General features: G+C 41.1%; 4 protein-coding genes across 4 annotated transcripts; 1 reads left to right on the top strand and 3 right to left on the bottom strand.

Annotated features, from left to right (window-relative positions):
- The first annotated feature begins 919 nt into the window (after window positions 1–919).
- nkx2.5 (NK2 homeobox 5) lies at window positions 920–2,568 on the top strand. Its single transcript, XM_030062322.1, has 2 exons — window positions 920–1,250; window positions 1,900–2,568. Exons 1-2 carry the CDS (start codon window positions 920–922, stop codon window positions 2,508–2,510), a joined length of 942 nt encoding a protein of 313 aa, XP_029918182.1. The 3' UTR covers window positions 2,511–2,568.
- A 1,856-nt stretch (window positions 2,569–4,424) lies between these two features.
- On the bottom strand, window positions 4,425–9,037 carry bnip1a (BCL2 interacting protein 1a). Its single transcript, XM_030061234.1, has 6 exons — window positions 8,957–9,037; window positions 8,605–8,697; window positions 8,301–8,392; window positions 8,048–8,152; window positions 7,771–7,889; window positions 4,425–6,344 (listed from the first exon to the last, which is right to left on the bottom strand). The coding sequence occupies exons 1-6, from the start codon at window positions 9,035–9,037 to the stop codon at window positions 6,148–6,150; spliced, it is 687 nt and encodes a 228-aa protein (XP_029917094.1). The 3' UTR covers window positions 4,425–6,147.
- A 375-nt stretch (window positions 9,038–9,412) lies between these two features.
- Window positions 9,413–11,573, bottom strand: atp6v0e1 (ATPase H+ transporting V0 subunit e1). Its single transcript, XM_030062010.1, has 4 exons — window positions 11,306–11,573; window positions 10,650–10,697; window positions 9,921–10,044; window positions 9,413–9,797 (listed from the first exon to the last, which is right to left on the bottom strand). The coding sequence occupies exons 1-3, from the start codon at window positions 11,407–11,409 to the stop codon at window positions 9,951–9,953; spliced, it is 246 nt and encodes an 81-aa protein (XP_029917870.1). The 5' UTR covers window positions 11,410–11,573; the 3' UTR covers window positions 9,413–9,797; window positions 9,921–9,950.
- A 2,503-nt stretch (window positions 11,574–14,076) lies between these two features.
- On the bottom strand, window positions 14,077–18,168 carry rpl26 (ribosomal protein L26). The gene is made up of 4 exons (XM_030062626.1): window positions 18,038–18,168; window positions 17,071–17,242; window positions 16,828–16,968; window positions 14,077–14,242 (listed from the first exon to the last, which is right to left on the bottom strand). Exons 2-4 carry the CDS (start codon window positions 17,236–17,238, stop codon window positions 14,114–14,116), a joined length of 438 nt encoding a protein of 145 aa, XP_029918486.1. The 5' UTR covers window positions 17,239–17,242; window positions 18,038–18,168; the 3' UTR covers window positions 14,077–14,113.
- Between the last annotated feature and the right edge of the window lie 3,124 nt (window positions 18,169–21,292).

The raw sequence follows: 21,292 nt of genomic DNA, 5'->3' as shown, positions 1-21,292 counted from the left end.
CAGACTTTTGGTTCTAACCCCTGCTAACTTCTCATAATACTGTATGCATGCACAGATGTCGTGTTAGATTGTGTACTTATGTATCACACTGGACGTATGTCTGAATTAATTATGGTAAACTCATTGAAGCTTCATCTCAGATCAAATCAAGTTCCGTGCCTTTAGAATAAACTTAGGAACACACGTTGTGCGCAATGAACTGCAACACTTGGAAAAATTAATAAATGAGTACAAATAAGTAAATAAATACATTAAAAAAAATAGGCTAAATGAATAAAAAAAAAAAAACACTAAAGGTTATAGCCTAATTATCGCCCTTTCCCTTACAAAAAAAAAAAAAAAAAAAAAACTAACAGTGAAGAGATGTATAGGTTATAAGGTACCTGTTTCCAGAGCAGTTTCACTTCTCTCGGGGATTTTGGTGTCAGCATCTCGAAACAGTTACGGTAGATCACTTCTGTATCAAGAAAATGAGTCAAGCAAATATTTTAAACAAGTTAATTTGCTTTAAAATAAAGGAAATAACAGGCTAAACCACCGCAGACTGTTTTAATCCGTTTTTATTTGGAAAAATAAGATTTTTTTTTTTTTTTGACAACTTGAGGTGGGTATTTGTGAATGAACAGGTATACATTAGACCTAGAGGCAAGTTTACTACGTCATTTGAAATGGAGGCAGCAGTGGCTCCATATACGAGGGTGCCACTGGCTCCCCCTTCCCACCTCTCTGCGTCACTGGCAGAGGGAGGCCAAGAAAAGTTAGGAGACAGTTGACATTCAAAATGCACACTTCACTCAAGATCATTGTAGTATAACAAACTAACACTTGAACTCAGTAAATATTACCAAGCACGGCGGAGAGTCTGTAGGCGGTTTTTGTTGCCTCCATATGACAGGTTAATAGGTTTTTCTTCTTGGCAATGTTTCCTAGCCCTAGCACATCCACTCCCTTCTCTGTAAAGGATATATTAAACTTGGAGCAGAGTCATGACGACATGGTGTCTCTGGACATTTCCTCTCGTATGGACTGCACGGTGCCGACCTCCTCCTGCATGCTGGCCCGCTTAAAGCAGGAGCCTCTGCGGGAGATGTCGTCCGGAGCCTCGCTGTTTGGAGAAGACCTCCACGACTCTAAAGCCAGCAGAAGCAATGCACTCAGCTTTGCCTCTACCTTTTATGGGAAATCACTCATAGAAATGGACATAGTGAAGGACGGAAAATCAGACGGCTTTGATGGGAAACACAAAAAAGGTAAGGTCTGGAGGCTTACAGTAATTCATCTGCATGCAGATTAGGCCTTGGCCTTTACTCTAATTTGCACAAAACGCAGCAGACACGCCACAATCATACTAAAGCACTTAAAGGCCTATAGGAAATAATTTCACTGGACGGGATATTTTAATTCTGTATAGCACTTCAGTTGATCACCATTTTTAGGCAACTATGTTTCAGACTTTAAGGATTAAGACACGTAATGATGATGATGATAATAATAATAATAATAATAATAATAATAATAATTAGTGTCACCTCTGAATAGCAGTCTAAATTTAATTTATAACTGAACAGATAATAACTCCATGTTGCAAAAAAACATTTTTTGGAGGACTTTTATAGAAAATGTCTGGGTGCACCATGGGTGGGTCCCAATGGGACTGTCTGGTTAACATATATCATAATATCGTAGTTGTGTAGCCAAATAATAAAGTATTATTCCTTATTATGGCGTTACTACTGTAAATACTATCATAATTATAAGCAGTAGTTGTGAATGTAGTAGGCCTGGGGCATTAATAACGTATTAATGTACATTCTAATATATCCAGCCTGGTGGGTAGGATAATGTCAGATGTGCAATCAACATCCCCCCTCTTCTCTTTCTCTGGTTTTGCCACCTCAGAGGAGTTCAGTCCTCCAGCCGAGGCTGCGGATGACACAAAGCCCGAGGATCCAGAGCGGCCCAAGCCTCGGAGACGCAGGAAGCCGCGGGTCCTCTTCTCCCAGGCGCAGGTGTACGAGCTGGAGCGGCGCTTCAAACAGCAGAGGTACCTGTCCGCCCCGGAGAGAGACCACCTGGCCGGGGTGCTCAAACTCACCCCAACCCAGGTCAAGATCTGGTTCCAGAACAGGAGGTACAAGTGCAAGCGGCAGAGGCAGGACCAGAGCCTGGAGATGGTGTCCCTGCCGCCGCCCAGGCGAGTCTCTGTCCCGGTCCTGGTGCGCGACGGGAAGCCGTGCCTCGCAGACACGGCCGCCTACAACCCTTCCTACAACATGGGCCCTATCAACCATTTTACTTACAATAACTATCCAGCTTTCAGTAACTACGCCAGTCCGGGCTGCAACACGAACTATGCCTGCAATTATCCCACAACCACTATGCAAACTATGCAAGGATCTTCCAACAACGGGAATTACATGAACTTTGGGGTAGGGGAACTGAATAATGTCCAAAACACATTTTCCTCCAGTAATGGGATGTCCTCGTTACATGGCATCAGGACATGGTAAAATTAAGTGGATCAAAATGTCAAATAATCCACTGTAATTACACAAGAAAACAGGCTTACTCGCTGACTGCATGCATTTGTGCTTAATTAGGCTGCGTCTTTTACGTCGCATTCAAGACTTTTGTCTTGCATTAAGCTCTCCAATTTAATAACATAGTTTTGATGGAATCCAGCTTTTCGTTGTTATTTTCAGCACTAGTGTTTATTTAAAACATTTTCATTTATTTTCATGGCCACTAGCTCAAGGCAAAGCTCACAGAAGTGTAATTTGAATGGAAATAAACAAACAGTATAAGGGTGTATTTACCCCGATGTTTTCGATTGATTTTCGTGACCATAAGGCTAGTAATACCCTGATGTTTGTAAATAAAGCTGTTTCTTTTCGAAAACTACTTTACGTTTTTGATGATCAATAACATAGACCTATAACAATGTAAGCTAAAATTGACGGAAATTGTATTATTATTTAGTCTATAGGTAATTAACTCCACTTAATTTAATACATTTTATATGTATAATGAATTCTTTGCATTATTATTATTATTATTATTATTATTATTATTATTATTATTATTAGTGCTCCTGAAACATGAATATTTCGCTGAAATTATTGCAAGCGAGTTGTATTATAATTATATAGATCTATTCGGTTTGGCAGCTTTCATCCTATATATCTGTACAGTTCATAAAATAATACAATTCAAGCAATCTAAAAATAACAGCAAACATAAAACTGAGATTAATTTCTTAATAATTAGTTATAGTTACATAACAGTGGGCATAAAGCCTCTGGGCCTCATATGTTAATGGTTGAACTGGTGAAAAGTCTAATCCAAATAAAAAGATACTTACATCTACAGTCCCTGCAACAGCTCATGTGGTTAATGTCAGGTTAAATGGCTGAAGTGGCTGTTAGGAAGCTTCCTTCAACATGTTTAAATGGGACTGAAAGGTTGTTCAAGTTTAAACATTTTACATCCCAGTCGGCCGCGTCTGTCTTCTACATGCATGTTTTTCCCCCTTCTGTAAAACGTTGCTCTTATAGAAATGACTGTCTCTGCTGTGACCTTGACTTATGCTAGATATGTCGCATTAACCTTTGAAGAATGTTATTCCTAATTCCATATGAATTGAAAAGAATAATATTTTTCATTTACTACAAATCTCTTAGCTTTGCAAATCTAAACTGTGGTTCTACACCTGTATATTTTGTCAGAGACATGAGCCTCAAAGTTAACGACCTTTTCTCCACACCTACTGACAAAGTGTGGACAAACTAAAAGATATTATCTGATTGCCAAATAAGATATTAAGCTATAGGGATCATGTTTGATTGTGTGCCTGACTGTCAGTGTTGACAATACTCTCTCATTTTAGTTTCCTATTTATCATTTAAGGTGTACTCTTAAATAAATAAGTTACTCCTTTGTTTCAGTTGTAAATGCAAACTCAGATGAAGTTCAAACACACGATTCACATAAAACAATGGAGATGTACAGTTTATGGCTATGACAGTCCAAACAGCAGACACAACCAATGAAAGTAGAGAGTCATTTTAACGTCAGAATTCATTACAAGGATGTGGAGTTGAGCGCGTTTCTAACGATTGCTTCCCACATCACGGCTCTGTGCTCTCCTGACAGCCAATCCCCGTGTCTAGATATGGCACACCTCCACTCTTGATTGACAGTATCACAGTGCTAAATGCAAGAATAGTCCAATTTGCTTGACATGGAGCCCGGAGCCTTGCCTAAGTGTGCAGCAATATGAACAGGCTGGGAATTGGCTATGCCCAATTGCCACCACTTTAAACGAGTAAGAGCTGCTTAGGCATCTCTTAGGTCTCTCCACACATACTCTGTTGTCTTGTATCTCTCTGGTAAAGCATGCACCACAAAAACACACATTTGAGTCCGGTCCAAAACATAAAGCCACAAGGCTTCGTATTTATTGATAATCAAATACTGATTACATTTACAGAGTTTTTCTTTCTAAAACAGCCATGTCAGGCAATTGTGGAAAGGCTAGCAAGGTCATGTAGCCACTCTGGCCACCCGCTCGTTTGAGGTGTTGAAAAGGCAACGTCAGATAAGAAAGCCACACAAACCTAAAAATATCCCCCCTCACCCTCCACCCACACTGGAAAGGGAGAGGGAAACGGGTCGGAATAATCTGCTTTTCCGGGTCTTATCTGAAGAAAGGCAGGGACGCATGCTTCTCTATCTTTGCCAATGTGATTACTGCCACTGCTTTTCTGGGCTTTTCTGCTCTGCTGCAGACCAGCGCCAAGCTAACACGGGCACAGATGGAAGAACGTATACCTGATTTGATCTGAAGCAAATAAGACTTTTAAACATACACCTGCATGAAATAACTGAATACTATAAAAATAATTGTGCCTTATGCAAATATAGTGGTATATTTGATTACAGAGCTACTATAACACTACAACAGTGGGTAAAGTGAATGGTCCAAAGCATTATTAAGTTAACATTAATTTCAATACGTATATTCCTCAAAGTAGGATTAAATTGTTACCATGGAATATTAAATTAAAACTATCATTACAGAAAAAGCAATTCGACAAAAGGCCTTGCACGTTATTTGCACAGTGCTTGTATATTGTCAGGCAGCAATAAAATAGTGAAAACTGAATGATGCCGATGGTTTGGTTAAAGATGGTTAAAAGTTGATGAAATGACTAAGATTTTTTTATAAAGGGACTTGATTCTTTTTAATAATCAGTTTTGATTTTAAAATTGTGATATTGGTCCCAAACCTGGAATTTTCTGTAAACCTACATATGATACAAGTTTTCAAGTTTTGTGTATAATTAGGCAAATTGGAAGAACAGGAGAGAGTCCTACCTGGAATCAAGGATATTGTGCCACTTGTTTGACTATGTCTGATTACACTGAGGTCCTGTTTACATGATTTTTCAATGAAAGCATGTTTTCACTCTCAGACTGACGGCTCTTGATATGCAGAATTTCATCACATCAAAGCTAACAAGTTTTACAAGCTTTACATGTCCTCTAATCATTTAGTCCCAACTGCATGGCTGGATGAAAATGAGCCGGTATTCTATATGTAAGAGTGGCACAGAAATTAAATTTCTCTTCTTCAAGGATCTGTCTGTACATGTGCATCTTTGATACCACTAAAAAAAAGATCTTACATAGAAACGTTCAGGAGAAAAAAAATACTATGCGTCATCTGACTCTTCCCATATCAGACTTCAACAAAAGCAATGCACAGCATCACTGTCACACTAAGCTAAGATGGACTTCAAACAAAATGTGCGCTACAAACAAGTACATCCTCTTTTACAGTACAATAAATCATTCTCATTGTTGAATGAAAGTCGTGTAGATCAAAATCTCTGAAATAAATATGACATTGCATGAACCTAGATGAACCTACAGAAATCCTCCCATGTTGGAGATGATCTTAACCTCCAGCACCTTCACAGTTTAGCTGTCCCTTTTCCACAGAGCAGAAGTTAATGTATTGTGAGTGTGTGTGTGTGTGTGTGTGTGTGTGCGTGTGTGATTCAGAGCAGTTTTTAAACAGTTTGTGGCGATTCTGTACAGTCGAGATCCTAGACAACTGCGTATACTTTTATCAGAGTACCTGCTCTACAGGAAGGGGAACAGTCTCTTCTTTAAGATGTAGAGCACCGTGGCGAGGAAGAGGGCCAGCGCCAGGAAGATGAGCAGTTTATCAGTGAGCTCCCTGCGGTTGTACTTGGTGATGAGTTTCCTCCCGAGCTGGATGGTGCCCGTCATGGCCTTGAACTCCTCGTTGGTCTCCTGGACGGTCCTGGAGGAGGTCGCTTTAAACAGCAGAGAAAACACCGTCCATCACAGTCATTCAACAAAACCCTTCTTATTACTAAAGTTGGGCAATATGGACAAAATCAATATTACAACATTAATAACATTAATATGTACTAAGATATGGAAAACTACACTTTTACTATTCAAAGTACTGTTTACTGAACTGAATTTTATCTTAATAGTAAAGCAAATTTTAAATGTCATTCCCTTATATTTGTTTCCAGTCTTATTTTTTCTGTGAATTTTTAATTATTAGCATATTATCATTAATTTAGACAACAGAGCTGTGTACTGCAATAACTTATTTTAATTACAGTGTGAATCAACAGAAGAAAAAAGCAATAATAATAATGAATTATTGCCAAATGGTACTTAATATTACTCAAATTTAGGCAATACAGGTGTGAAAATACTACACAGTGCAACTCGCTTTTAAGTTCAGCAGTATTTCATTGATTCCTCCAGTTTGTCCTCCTTACCTCTATCTAAAAGAACACCTATCAATTATATATTCATCAGTCATCACATTATTTTATTAATAATGCTGGAGCCACAGTAACACTGTCTTATTCTCAGCAACAGCCCAGCAGTCAGCCAAAGATAAATCAACATGTTCACAGGCACCTTGGTTATCTGCACCTGTGTGACTGCTTTAGCAAGAGATAAAATTAGAACGGAAGTAAGGCAATTTTGCCTTCAAAATAAAAGCATAGAAATAGTCACATCTGGAGGGAAACTGTTAATTTGTTAATTTGTGTTGAGGAAATGATTAAAAAAAATACTCAGTAGAATAATTTCTATTTGTGACACTAGCGGTTTAACAAATGTTTTTCTGTGAAATGTTCTTTTCAAACTACACAGTGTCAATCAACAGCCATACCGACCCAGACAAGAGGCCATGAAATACATGGCTGCCTAAAATACACTAGGAAATTCTCCAACACCGAGCTGAATGGGACAGGAGGGTTGTTTTGCACTGCTGTGTGTATTTATTCATCAGTTGCAGTTTGCAAAAGGGTGTGGTGGTGCCACAAACAGAAATGACCCAGAAAAATAACTTTGCTTTATTTGATAGTGATAGTAGAGAGACACAGGAGGGACAGAGGAGAGAGAGTGGGTTTACATGCAGTTACCTGCCAGTGGCCCCAGAAAATATCTCTTTCATACACACACACACACACACACACACACACACACAAACACACACACACACACTATGCTGACTGTCTCAGCCCCAAAAGATACACCGACCCTGCTGGAGAGTTTTAAGAATAAGCCCCGTGGTCTGAGGAGAGGTATACCACATCTCCCCCTGGCATATATATGGAATTAAAACACTTTGTCAAACTAAACCACACATACACACACACACACACACACACACACACACACACACACACACACACAAGACACACAACTCACCCAGTGTTGTCATGGTCTCCTCGCTCTGCTGTACCTGCTGGGCCATCATGCGGCTGATGCTCATCAGGCTCTCTGTAATGTTACTGGACGTCTGGGCCAGGCCCTCTTTGGTCATCTTCCTGTTTTGAAACAAAAATGGAAATTAACAGCCACAGAAACAGTGGCATAGAGATGACAAAGCAGTTCATATATTCACATGTATGTCACTGAGGAGGTTCTGTGACAGCACACAAAGTTATTGCGATGTCCGAGCTGCCCCTTCACCCTGCGAGCTCACCTCTGCCTCACAGAGTTGTCGGCTCCCTTAAGAAGAGCCTCCTTCTCCAGGTTGTCGATGGACAGCTTGCTGGCCAAGTTGGCTCTCCTCCAAACCGTCTGGTTACTGCAGCGACACAAATAAATAGCACAAATAACAAAGAAATGCTTTTACACAGATAGAATATATTCAGCTGGTTATGAAGACACAGTTCAAACACTTTAGATGACAGTTTAAATTAACAGAAGACCATGTGCGGCTGTCCACTTCTCACCTAAGCATCTGTTTGCGGTGTCCCTCTACCTGGCTGAATAAAGCCTGTTTATCCGACTCTTTGTCCTGCTCCATTCCCATCTGCTCCAAATCCTGTTAAACATGCAAAATAAATTAGGAAAAAGAACAAGAAACAGAGAGAGAGAGAGAGAGAGAGAGAGAGAGAGAAACAAAATTCCAACAGAAGTGGCTGGCTGCTTGGGGCCACTCAGTGTGGTATTTTGGGTTTGGGGTCCTAGTGTTGTGGTGGTGGGTTTGGGGTCTATTAAAAGTGTTTAGAGAGACTTAAAGTTAATGTTTCTTACCTGAATGCGCAATCTGAGGTTGTGGAAGCTCTCCTTCACTTTGGAGTTGAGCTCTGTCAGCTTGCTTTGAGGTCCTGTGCAGTCACTGATATCCTGCAGAGACACAATAATAAAGGTGGGACAGAGGCTCGCATGCACAATTAAAATGCGTATATATATTCCTTAGTATTAAATCAGAAACTACGCATTTCCAACTAAAAATGCTGCTGTGTGACTTGGTGACAGCGATGATGCCGGCAGCTGGGAGAACTGAGTGCTCGGAGACAACACGGCCATTTCCCCTGAATGACAGCGTAAAAAAACACTGGCTACTGACGTAAATTACGTGTGCTTATTAAATTCATATGCGCACCTGGATGAGAGCCTTGATTTCTAAGTCATATTTAAGGATTTCTTGTTCACATATCCGGACGTGGACATCTGGCGACGCCATGATTGGTAGCGACGTGGAGCGAGCTACGGCAAGCGGGACGCCGGTGGGATTTCTCCTTTGACATTTTGTCCGAGAAGTGCTTGCGCACGGCGACGGCATCTCAATTAAACTTACATGCATTCTCCACAGCCTTTCCCCAATGTAAGCCAGAACCAAAATAACTTGGACCAATATGACATTTTTACCTATTCAGGACACAGAAACTAGGGAATATAGCCTGGTTTAAATGTTTTTATCATGGTAAAAATAACTAAATAAATAACAAATGACAAAACTTGTATATACCTCATCTAGGATTAGTCTTTTTCCACACTTTTAATATTATTCAATAGGTGATGAAATGGACACATGAAGCACATACGCATACATACAATGCACATTAAAAACGGTCTGGAGTTGATTTGTTTATTAATTAACACTTCATGAATGCCGTACAGCCTTTACAATAATAAACAGACAAAAACAGGTCACATCAAACACGCCACACAACAGCCCTGTATGGCAAAGGTCACTTGTATTAACAGCAAATGCGTTAAATGCAAAATATACATCATATAAAGAAAAACAAAAAACACCAAGTAAAGCACATTCAGATCTCTCAGAGGTCATTTGGAAATCAAGTTTGTACAAGGCACCACAGTGGCCGTCTGACGACAATCATGCAGGAGGATCTACATTTAAGGCATATGAGGAAGGGCCGATCTCTGTGGAGTGGAGAGTGAGCGCTCCATTGGTGTGCAGCAGTGATTTGGGTCCTCCCCTACAGAGAAAATTCACAATAAAATACATATGAGCAAACATGACCACATCGAAAAGCTGCAACCTACCTCTAAATTCTGTTTTTAACATTTTTATTCTTTCAATCTGAATACAAACAGTGTACCTGTAATTTCAGGAGTCCTGCAAGAGTCGACTAAGGCCAGTGATAGTTCAGGTACCAGATGGTGTCATTGGTCAGAGCTGGTCCAAACAGTGGGTTGAGCTGGGCAAGAATCGCTATCAGCCAGCTGAAACACGAAAATGAAAATTAATGAACATCCAAGTGAAGACAAGAGGGATTAAAGCTCACTACTCATCAACACTAGTGTGTATTTCAAAACACATCCTTCAAAATCCAAGCATGTGGGCATATTTTACTCTCTAACAAATGGATGACACTGCTACCAGTCATTTCCATGATAGAAAGTTAGGGTCTATTTGTCACAGTGACCAGACCAGAGACCAGAGCATTAACTCAAGAGCTGCAGCACTCTACTTGGTCTCTACTGCCCCCCTTTGTCCATCGGACATGTAACATTACACCACCTGTCCTGCCTTGAGAAATAATTAACTACGACTCAGACACATCAAGAATATTACTAACCAGAACTAATCCTCCCAATAAAAACATGCATTTATGACAAACTTTGGGAATAATCATCTGATCAATAGCAGGGGACTCAAACTACACCGAGTCAATCAACACCACTGCAACAATTATCACCATAACTGTGATGTGTATTGAACAAATATAAAAATGCTACAGCAAATCGAGGATTTTCTTCAAACGCTATGACCAGCACCATCCACAAATACCAATCCACAGTATTTCAGGGACAGCAGCACTACTCACAAGAGGTAGCAGCAGACTGCAGTCAACACCAGCATGGTCACTATAACCCTGTGGGCAAAGCAGAAGAGAAATGAGTACATCTGAACAGAAGCCCAGACTGGCTATCAAATGTGTTGCAAATAAATAATAATAATAATAATAATAATAATAATAATAATAATAAAACTAACAATAAAATAAATAAATAAGAAATACATAGACAGACATGTACACATCCTGGGACGTTTCATTTAACACGTGATCTCCGAGGCGACTGACTCAGACGTAAATAAAGCAACAGGGAAGTGACAAAATGTGAGACATTTTCCAAAGACTGACTATCTTTACTTTTCTCCTGCTAGCTAAAAGCGGGGAAGAAGTCGTTTCTTATGTAAAAGTTAGTGATGTGTCCAAAACAAAACTTAAGAAAAGGCTAAAAACGGTATCCTCTCGACGGAGGACCTGTCAAATTAGCCTTTTACATTTACTTAAATAAGGAACTCGCAAGTTTTACGTTTAGTTTAGGCTTACAGACACCGTCGTGTAACTTATTTAAAAGTAGAGTTTGGCATAAAAACGTACTTTCGACAGATGACATTTTTAAAAGTTACAACAAAAAGGAGGCTAGTTATTTCTGAGCAGCTGAGAGCTAACACCAGCCGGGCTAACAAACTCACCCTCTGTTTGGTCCCTTGGGGATGAACCAGGGCACCACCCCGCCGACTATCCCCCAGAACAGGGTCATAACAGCCATGGGGATGACAAAACTAAGCTCTGCCATGTTTCTGCTGGGTTTAGGAGCAAGGAAAGCTCACAGGTACAAACTTTTGAACTGAGAAAACTTCCCAGCTCTGCTCCGGACTCCTACGACGACGGAGGGCAGGAGGAGGCGGCGGGTCACATGACGGGCCGTCGGCCGGGGAGAGGGGCGGAGCCGGGAGCGACCCTGTGCGCTCTTTTTAAACTCCTGGGCACCCTGAAACCAGACTAGATCTTTGTATTAAACTGCCTAGATCATGCTTTAACAATGCCAAACAGATTAACAAAGTAGTGCAATTAAAATACAATATTATCACTATTATCAGTTTTGTATTGTAGCAAATTATAATGATTAACACTGAAGTGAAACTTGGCTGCTGAAATCATGTCAGATCCTTTTGGAAGTGATGCTAAATTCATACAAAGCTTTACTGGGGAAAAAAAAAAAAAAAAAAAAAAAAAAAAAAAGAAATCTAGATGGACTTTCAGTTTTATTCTCAAGCATAAAGAGATGAATGCCAAAGATGTGTTTAGGATAAATTCGTGTTTGTTCAAAATAATCACTTTGTTTTTCATGCGGTGTTCTTGTTATGCCTGACGTTTCCTCAGTTTTGCTGATAAATGCCCTGGATCAAGAGCCACTCTTGTTCTTGTTTTTTTTACTTTCACATTAGAGTTGGGAAAGGTACTTATGTTTGAACAGTACGTTATTACATTTTATGGTTAAACACACACACACACACACACACACACACACACACACACACACACACACACACACACACACGGGACTGAATCAAACACCTGAATTCAGTGATAAAGAGTGTGTGTCCCGTTACTGTTGTCCATATAGTGTATCAGTCACAGTTCAATTCAATGCCTTTAGAAGACTATTTCAACAAAAGTTTAATGCTGATTATTGGACAAATCACATTTTTTTCTTATTCAAATAAACTTTCTAGCTTTTTAAAGTTTTTTAAAGTTTTAAGGTAAGAACTATATACATTTGGTTCAGTGTCACAGGTAGGTTTTTAGGTAGCATTATGGTAGGTTAACATATGAGTTCATGAAATGTTAGTTTTCTTTCGGTCAGATGGCTGGGATAAATCTAACCACTAAAATCCAGGTACTGAACCAGTACCTGCATTTTCCTGCAGCTCTCACCGCAGATTATGTATGACAGCAGTATAAAGTGAGCTGGCATAATCTACAAAAAGCATTTTCCCAGTGGTTTAAGACTAGCAGGTATAAAGGTAGTATTAGGTTCATGTATTATCAGGCAGTGTCAGAGCTTTATAGCTTCAGAAATGTTAATGCAGAAGAGCTCATTTTGACCAAAAGCAATAAATGGATAAATGAAAATAGATAAAATGTCTGATGAATTTAAGAAATTCAATACTATTTTATAAAGGTTAATATAATATAAGACATTTTAAGACTTTTTAGGGACCTGCACAGTCTGGTTCGCAGTTTGTTCTCCTTTTGAGCAGGATGATGGAGGCTTACTTTACTCTCTGGTTTCTTAGTAGTTTGGAAGAAATTTAATGAACTTCTGGAGATGACTTTCCACATACTGTTTCATCCCAGAGGTGCGACAAGAGATAACCCTTGTCTCAGGTGAAAGTGACATCTACACCTGTTTATGACTAGATTGAAGCACAAAAGAAACTGGCTTTTAAAGGATAAGTTACCTAAAATTATTGGACATGATTGTTTTGATGAAAAAAAAATCTGGCAAAGTAAATATCTAGACAACTTAACATTGTCGGCTATTTGCAGCACCCATTTCAGTGTCTGACCCCTGAAATGAGCGAGTCAGTAGACTTATGAACCCATCAGCAGCATTTCACTCAGCTTGCCTGCAATTTCCTTGTCTGCCAGGTTCTGATAGATTATCACCTGGTTTCACATCTCGATGAAATGCTGCCATTTCTATGCAAATATCCACACTTTACTTCCACGCAGGCATCCCCTGCATATTTGGTCTTTCCAATCACCAGCCTTGCTCATTCCTGTCATATTCACATCCTTCAAGGATCAAAGGACATGAATCCCAGCCACTAGGCTCCATAAACCAGTCTTTTACTTTGCACAAGGAGTCAGCCTCCCCAATCAGCTTCTCAGGGATTTCACTTTCATAAACTGCACGTCAGTCCCCTTTACTCTCTTGTGATGATAAACATTTCATTATACAACCTGTTGTATAATGACCAATAAACTTCCTTGTATCCTTGTATATCACAATATGATCAGCACCATAATGAACACTGCAACTTTATTCCCAACTCAACTGATGGTGTGTTAGTGGTGTGTGTATCTGTAGGCTACGTGACATCTGTAAGAGACCCACACACTAGTCAATAAGTATCCTGAATAGTTTGTCACTGCAACATAATTTCCGAGTGGGTGGGGGGTACTCAAAACAATTTCTCAGCCTATGTGTGGGGTTCTGTGCTGTCAATGCATAATGAAACGTTACCTAATGATATGTAATAGATGTGTAAACCATTTTATGAAATGCCTTTTAAAATGTGAGAATATAATTGCAGTTATAAAACATGAAAGCTGCCAACCCTAGTGGTCAAACAGGCTTCACGATAACTTAATTTTGACCCACCAATTTACACTGTAAACAATGTCAGGGTGAAGAACCCTGCGACTATTAAAATATGAGACAGACAAAGTGAGGTCCATTCATACAGTTTATTGTTAGCAAAAGATCCTTTTTACTCCTGCATCTTCTCAATGGTCTCCTCCTTGTATTTGCCCTTCTCCTTTCCATCAGCACGAGACTTGGCCTTGCGCTCGAGGATCTTCTTGCGGTCCTTGTCCAGCTTTAGCCTGGTGATGACCACCTGACGAGGAAGAATATGGAGCTCATAAGCAAATCGTGAATTATGTAGCTCAATTAATGAAAGGCTCGAGTACTGCACCTTGCGTCTCTATTAAAGAATGTCTAACCCAGCAAATTCATAAGCCATACTGAGTGATGCAATGCAATTCACATACAGCAAAGAAAAGACTATGCTCCAACAATGTCGAGCCAAGTCCGCAGTCTATCACATTTGTAATCAATACACGTGTGAACACGCGGCAAAAATGATGGGGTTGTTGGTCTCAGGCAGCTGGAGTGCCTGCTGAGTGGATGTCTATGAAAATGGGGTGATGTGTCTGGCTCAGTTATATAATCTGAAGACACAGTGATTGGGTTTCAGACAGTGAACAGGGCAAGCTGATTAGTTTACACCAAGGAAGTGATTTTAACTCCAGCTGATGTTTTTTTTGGCAACTGACGCACAGATGGTAAAATTCAACTGGTATGGCTGTCATACCAGCAATTAAGCATTCAAAATAAATGCTCCAGTTGTGCTGAGTGGGGTAGGAAAAAAAAACAACCACTGTTGTGACAAGCTCACATCTGCAGATGAAAGCATAATAAAATGCTACCTGAGCATACCAACAAGGCCTTCCTGGAAAACAATTACATAAAGCAACCATGCCCCAGAGTAATTTTAGTGAATCACATCTGGGTAGTTTTGTCACTTGTATGGTTTGTTCACAGCCTGTGGATATTCAGTCAAGCCTCTGCTTTGGACATTTAGTCACATACAGTACACAAACGTCTGCTGCCAACTACACTTAACACACAGCAGAGTTTAAGACAGCAATCATGTTAAATTCAAGATGTTGAGGGAAAACACAGAACCAATCAATTGAAATGAGAGAAAGTGTACGGTTGGGCGGGCAATCAGAAACAGGGTGGGGCAATAAATCTTATATTTTGCCGTCGAGGAGATTGTGTTGATGTGGTGATGAGGCAATACACAATCCATGTGCAATTTGTATTCATAACTGCAAGCACAGGTCACTATTTAACTTTTTGAATTATAGGAGTGCGGCAATCTGCATGTTTGAACATTTTGTTTCAATGAATAAATCTTTTTGGAAATGCGCATATGAACAACCTCAAATGACGACAGGATGGTTTAGTCAATACCAATATACGACACCAGACAGTGGAGCTAGAAGGCATGTGAGCTGTCAAATGTTATTTTTGTGTGCTGTAAACATGAGAGCTGCTATGATTCTAATTTCAATTAAATGAGCTGTCACGCATTAATATAAAAAAAATTATGAAAGACAAACATAAGTTCCCCTTCATTCTTTAACCACAACACAGATGTGTTGTGGTTGATGTCTGTCCAAAAGCACATCAACGACAGCAAAAAAGGCTTCTGGTACAACTTTCGACTAGGAAGAAGTCTGTTCATAGTATCTGGACTAGAGTAACACAACATCCAAACTCATTTGAGAGTAATACACATCACATTTGACCTTGCATATGATGGATCCTAATAATTCAATTTAAAATGAAGGCTCCACCTTGCTTATAATAGTTGCTCATTCCCCCTAAATAACATGCCAATATTTTCCTAAAGCCAATAATAAGTAGCTCTATATAGGATGGTGCAAAAAAATTTCAAGCCATTCCAAGATTTAACTACAATGTTTCACAATGACGACCCTTACAGAGAAGCAGAAACTAAATCCAACTTGCACTGCAAGCCAATTTCTGCATACTTGCTGCAACCTCAGATATGTTTGTTTAATAATGGGGGAGCTTGCAAATTGTGGGAATAACAGCCTGGGGCAAACAGTGAAATAAAACAGCCTGGTAGTGGTGAACTCCGATATCGTCAAATAGCTTTCTCCCTGGCTGCCCTGCACAAACTGGGCTCACTGATGCTCAGTTTGAGGTTTCTCTCAATTACTTTGCTACTCAGCTCTGCCTGTAGTGCAAAACTTATTCATCTGGGAAATGAGCAGAGGAAAGAGGTGTGAAAGACAAACCAAGAAAGGACCTGGAAACACAGGGCCCAAAAGAGACTTAGTGAACATGACCAATCACGTGACATTGTTAACCAACTACAGGCAATAGCAGAGGAGCAATTAAGATCACGAAGTGACTGTAACTCAAAACTGTGTAGTTGTATCTTAACTCCAGGTCATTAAGGTATTTAACTTGTTAAATCCAACGGTAATTTCTTTTTGTGTTTTTGTGTCTTTTTGTGCATGACCTGCCTGCAGTGTTTAGATGGACCTCTTTTCTTTGGAGCTTAAACCTACAAAGCAATCCTGGACACACCTGCATCTTGTGCTGTGCTGCCCAGGTGTATTTTTCCAGTCATGCTGCTTTACACCTACAGCTCGGTGCACAATGCAGAGGCATCACTTCAGTGTTACATTTAACCTCTGGCAGACGAGTAGGACAAACGCATAACTTATACCATCTAGAACAAAATTTTTAGTACGATCCAAAGTATGATACACCACAAATCCATTTAACTTGTTGCACCTGGCTTTCATCCATTATCCATTACACAGGTTTCTCTTCTGGTTCAATCTGTTTTGTTCACACTTAACTAGAAACGTGTCTCACCTTGCTGGGGTGGATGCCGACATGGACTGTGGTTCCGTTGGCCTTCTCTCTCTGCACACGCTCAATGTAGATGACGTACTTCTTCCTGTAGACCTGCACGACTTTTCCAATCTGCTGGCCTTTGTAGTGTCCACGGACAACCTGTATTTAACAAACAAACAATTAATAAAAGAACCTGGGCCTGAAAAGTGCATACAAACACCCCGACACATCCACAACGTTAATCGATCCGGACCACATTACCTGGACCTCGTCATCTTTGCGGATGGGCATGGACCTCACGTTGTGCTTCTGACGGAGCTCCTTGGAGAGGGGGGCGGACATGATCTTCCTCCTGATGTGTGAGGGGGCATTGAAGTGCCTCTTGCGGTTCTTGCGCCGCGAGGATGTCACAAATGGATTCAGCTTCATGATGCTGCGGAGGCACACGAGAGGCATCCACTGAATAATCACTTCACACTTGCAAATAATCTTTTACACATTCAGGTTAGGCAGAGCTGCTTGGCCTGACATCACACCAACATGCATGGTGGTGTCATGCAAAGACCAACGCTTGAAAAACAAAAACGATAGCAGCTGTGGTCTCCTACTTATTGAACATTTGCAGTAAACATTCAAATACTGAAACTTCACCAGAGATTAAGCAAAAACTAAAACTTTCATTTGGACGTGGGCACAAAAGCTAATATCCAGGGCTTGTCTTTTCACATTACCTCGCCAAAAACACAAACAATGCCCAGAGAAACAAATAGCTTAAAGACGTACTCCTTCGGGTATTAACATGAATTAAACCACCTAAGTTGGATGCTAGCTTGGTTAACAAGCTAGCTAAGTAGCATTAGCAAAACAGGATAGGCACACCCTGGCGACAACATTTCGCTGCTAACTGGTTTACAACAAAAACACGTTACTTATAATAACCGTCCAGCAGCTGGTTAACTACAGAAAATAAGTTTATTTGTGCGACTGTGGCATTTATCTGCCCTCGTATCCCCGCCGTCAGCATGCGGCTACTGACAGACTAGACTGCGGCACGGAAGCAGCCACAGCTTTTATTTTGTCATCAACAGGCAACATGGACTCAATATCGGTGGATTTGTAAAGGTGACAAGGTAAATAGTGTGTTTACGACTTTATGGGGACACGCAGTGAATTTAATTAAAGGATGGACGTTGATAACTTTTGTGAAATTATCTCCCGGAATCCTTACCCTGCCGATGACTCTTGTATGGCCGGCGGAAAAGAGACTCGCTATGTACTTCCGCTGGCATTAGTTCACACTCAAGTCTCGCGAGACGTTACGGGAACGAGAGTTCAACAGAGAACCGAGAGCAGCCGCAGCAGCTTTATGATGGGAACCAGAATAACACAACAAACATTACAGCGCCGTGGATTTCATCGCTTTGTGCTGTTACTCTTGTTGTAGATCTGTGTTTATATTAGCTGATTACAACTTCTGCGGTTTCTTTTCCTGTTCTTCTTCTTTTTTCTTTTTTTTTTGGCTTTTGACATCACATGTGCGTGTCCTACAAATAGTAACCATGAATTCACTGAGCCCATTTTTCTTCCAGTGACACAGCCAAGCTTTGTAATTTTAATCTGTTCACACATTTATATATACGCACGCACACGTATTTCAAAAATGTCACAAGATGGCGCCAAAAGCAATAAATCAATAACCTGGTCATCATTTGAAGAGAAGTTTCCTCTATAATTCATCATCTAGGTTATTAACTTTTGGCTTATGTTCATCGCACTCTGTTGGCAGCTGTTGGGAGTTTTATTTTCTACCACTTATGAAAAGAAACTACGGCTAAATTAGACACAAATGCTTATAATAAATGTTATACTACACCGATATAAACAATAAAATTCACCATACAAATTACAATAAAGTCACCACAAATTTACTGTAACGTAGCAACCGAATATTACAGGAGTAGTGTACCATACTATGCGTTGATGTAGTGATATCAGTGTGATTTTTTTTTTTTGTCATCAGGGGTTCATGAACATCATCGTCACCATCATCAGCTGTGAGGTGCATCTAATTTCACGCTAAACGCTTCGTTGCTCCAAGAAGCAAACAAAAACACACAAGGATGGGGTGCTGTGGTCACGCAGATAACACACGCTCCCCTCGCCCTCCCATCTGATGCCCGGGCGGCCGAGAGAGAGAGAGAGGAGGACCCCCCGTCCTGCTGGTGGTCTTATCCGGAGCAACTTAAAGAGTCAAGTAGCGACACGGAAGCGGAGGCGCGCTGACACGGTGCGCTGTTCCCGGCGCGCACTTTGCCGGAGCCTGCTGCCTGAGCTGTCTGTCTGCCCGCCTGCCTCAAAGTGATGCTGTCATAGCCCCCTGCTGCTGTGGACAGGGAGCCTTTCCCCTCCCCTCGCCCTCGGTCCTCTCTGGCTGCCTGTCGCGGCGGCAGTGCGGATGCGGAGTCCCCAACGCAGCGCTTCACCCGTCGGCAAGCATCGCAGAAGAAGATGAAATGTTTTTCCCGTTATCTCCCGTACCTCTTCCGCCCTCCGAGCACCATCCTGTCCTCCACTTGCCACACCGAAGGTAGGGTGGGACGCTGTCAAAGGTGGTGATGGTGGTGGTGGGGTGTCTGTGAGTGTTTACTTTGAGTGTGTATGATGAACACATGCGGGTGGTGTTTACACCGCCGCTCTGCATGACAACATCGCAGACTCATCAGGGAATAGAAGTTGGTGGTGTTCAATTGTCGGGCTGTGTGTTACCCCACTGCAGATTTGTCACACTACATGAAGTTGTTGGAGCTATTCTGGATGTGAAATCTGGATGTGGGGCAGATGGGAAGAGCGCTGAGGCAGTCGACTTCATTTAAGCATGTGATTGTGAGCCCTGTTTGTATTTGTGTGTGTGTGTGTATGTGTGTGTGTGTGGCTGTGCTCCTGTCTGGAAAGGGAGTAGGCTAGTTGTACTCCTCTAGTGTCACTGATTTTGCAAAGACCTCCAGTGGGGGCTGATGTCAACTTGGAGGCCTTAATGCTACGAGGTTCACCCATTAGAACTGAGACATTGTTAACAATCAGTTTATGGAGGTGCACATCCCAACCTGCTCCTTCGCTTGTGGAACAATTTTGCTTTTGGTTTTGTGGTTCATTTCGGCCATTCACCTTCACCACCACAACATAGGCATGAGGGCTTTCTGGGACAAGGTTGGCCTCAATTCACTCACAATTTGTGCACTTAGAGGATGAAATTTCCCCCCAAATCCCTAAATGTTTCCACCTAGTCTATAGTCCTACAGAGTTATTGCGTTTGCGCTTAAAAGTTTGAATTAAGTGAGTTGACCCTGACCCTGATAGGGAGTGAATGAATTTCTAAAAGCCGGCGGATTCATTTAGATCCTGCTGGTTGTGCTGTCAGATAGGGCAGCCCAAGAGGCCCTCCGTGTTTGTATAACCAGGCTTTTACTAGGTCATAATGTGGAGACTGAGCCACTGCATTATTTAGCCTCGCATAGTTGCCCTCCTCTCTGCATGCGCTCCACCCTCAACCCTCTGGCACAGGAGAGCAGATAGTGTGGTACAGTATATGTGGTCATGGCGAGGGCCCTTCACAGCCCGTGGAGCTGACCTAAATAAACAGGAGAACGCTTTGTGCACGGCAAGTCACTCACTCGTTCATTCACTCACTCACCCATCCACTCGCCCACTCACGCCTTGCTTTGACCTGTGTATCCCTCTTCACCAGTGGTTCTCAATGTCTACTCAACAGATGCACATGCAACCAAGGAGGAAGGTTTTTCCCTTAGCTGGTGATTGTAGGAGGATCGCAGACTGAAAACGATCCATATTTCACACCGAAATAAAGCAAAAAAAGAGAAAAATCAGAAAAATAGACATGAATATACATCTTTTGAACAGAACTCCATGTGCACAGCCAGTGTTTCCAATCAGGTGCTGTTCGTTTGCCTGAACATCTCAGCGAAGACAAAAATCAACCACCGCACACTGAAATAACTTTACTGTAACATTAGGATAATAAATTTGTATGGAAAAATGTTTTTTGTTCTACTCCATAAATGATCTCATGACCCCTTGGGAGGGTGTAGATCCCCAGGCTGAGAACCACGGCTCTAAGCTATCATGTGATTGCCCCCTGCCGTTTTTTCATTCCTCAGACACTTTGACTCTTTATCTGTCTTTCTTTGGCGTTCACCATTTGTCAAACACTCTCACTCAGTGACTCGCACCCATATACATCTCTGCTGCTGTGCGCTCAGTGCTTGAAGCTGAGATCAACCTACACTGACTGCATGCTTACCCCATGGCATGGCCCAAAGTCAGAGTGATATATTGTAAAATGGAAGTCATAAATGTAATAATGAAGAAGCATTTAATTCTTAAAAGGCGAAGTCAACAAACTCAGTCCATTTCTCTCTCTCTCTCTCTCTCTCTCTCTCTCTTTCTCTCCCATTAACTGTGTACC

Source organism: Myripristis murdjan, chromosome 10, assembly GCF_902150065.1.
Source record: "Myripristis murdjan chromosome 10, fMyrMur1.1, whole genome shotgun sequence".
NCBI lineage: Eukaryota > Metazoa > Chordata > Actinopteri > Holocentriformes > Holocentridae > Myripristis > Myripristis murdjan.
Note: the sequence above shows the minus strand (reverse complement) of the source record. Positions and strands in the feature narration are given on the sequence as shown.

Excerpts from the sequence above, each read along its gene's own strand:
- rpl26 (XM_030062626.1), bottom strand. The coding sequence starts at position 17,238 with ATGAAGCTGAATCCATTTGTGACATCCTCGCGGCGCAAGAACCGCAAG. Across the intron at positions 16,969-17,070 it reads GCAAAGATGACGAGGTCCAG|GTTGTCCGTGGACACTACAA; the intron begins GTAATGTGGTCC and ends TGTTAAATACAG. Across the intron at positions 14,243-16,827 it reads TCGGCATCCACCCCAGCAAG|GTGGTCATCACCAGGCTAAA; the intron begins GTGAGACACGTT and ends CTTCCTCGTCAG.
- bnip1a (XM_030061234.1), bottom strand. The coding sequence starts at position 9,037 with ATGGCGTCGCCAGATGTCCACGTCCGGATATGTGAACAAGAAATCCTT. Across the intron at positions 8,393-8,604 it reads ACCTCAGATTGCGCATTCAG|GATTTGGAGCAGATGGGAAT; the intron begins GTAAGAAACATT and ends CATGTTTAACAG. Across the intron at positions 7,890-8,047 it reads GACAACTCTGTGAGGCAGAG|GAAGATGACCAAAGAGGGCC; the intron begins GTGAGCTCGCAG and ends GTTTCAAAACAG.
- atp6v0e1 (XM_030062010.1), bottom strand. The coding sequence starts at position 11,409 with ATGGCAGAGCTTAGTTTTGTCATCCCCATGGCTGTTATGACCCTGTTC. Across the intron at positions 10,698-11,305 it reads CCCAAGGGACCAAACAGAGG|GGTTATAGTGACCATGCTGG; the intron begins GTGAGTTTGTTA and ends CTTTGCCCACAG. Across the intron at positions 10,045-10,649 it reads GCAGTCTGCTGCTACCTCTT|CTGGCTGATAGCGATTCTTG; the intron begins GTGAGTAGTGCT and ends TTCGTGTTTCAG.
- nkx2.5 (XM_030062322.1), top strand. The coding sequence starts at position 920 with ATGTTTCCTAGCCCTAGCACATCCACTCCCTTCTCTGTAAAGGATATA. Across the intron at positions 1,251-1,899 it reads TGATGGGAAACACAAAAAAG|AGGAGTTCAGTCCTCCAGCC; the intron begins GTAAGGTCTGGA and ends TTGCCACCTCAG.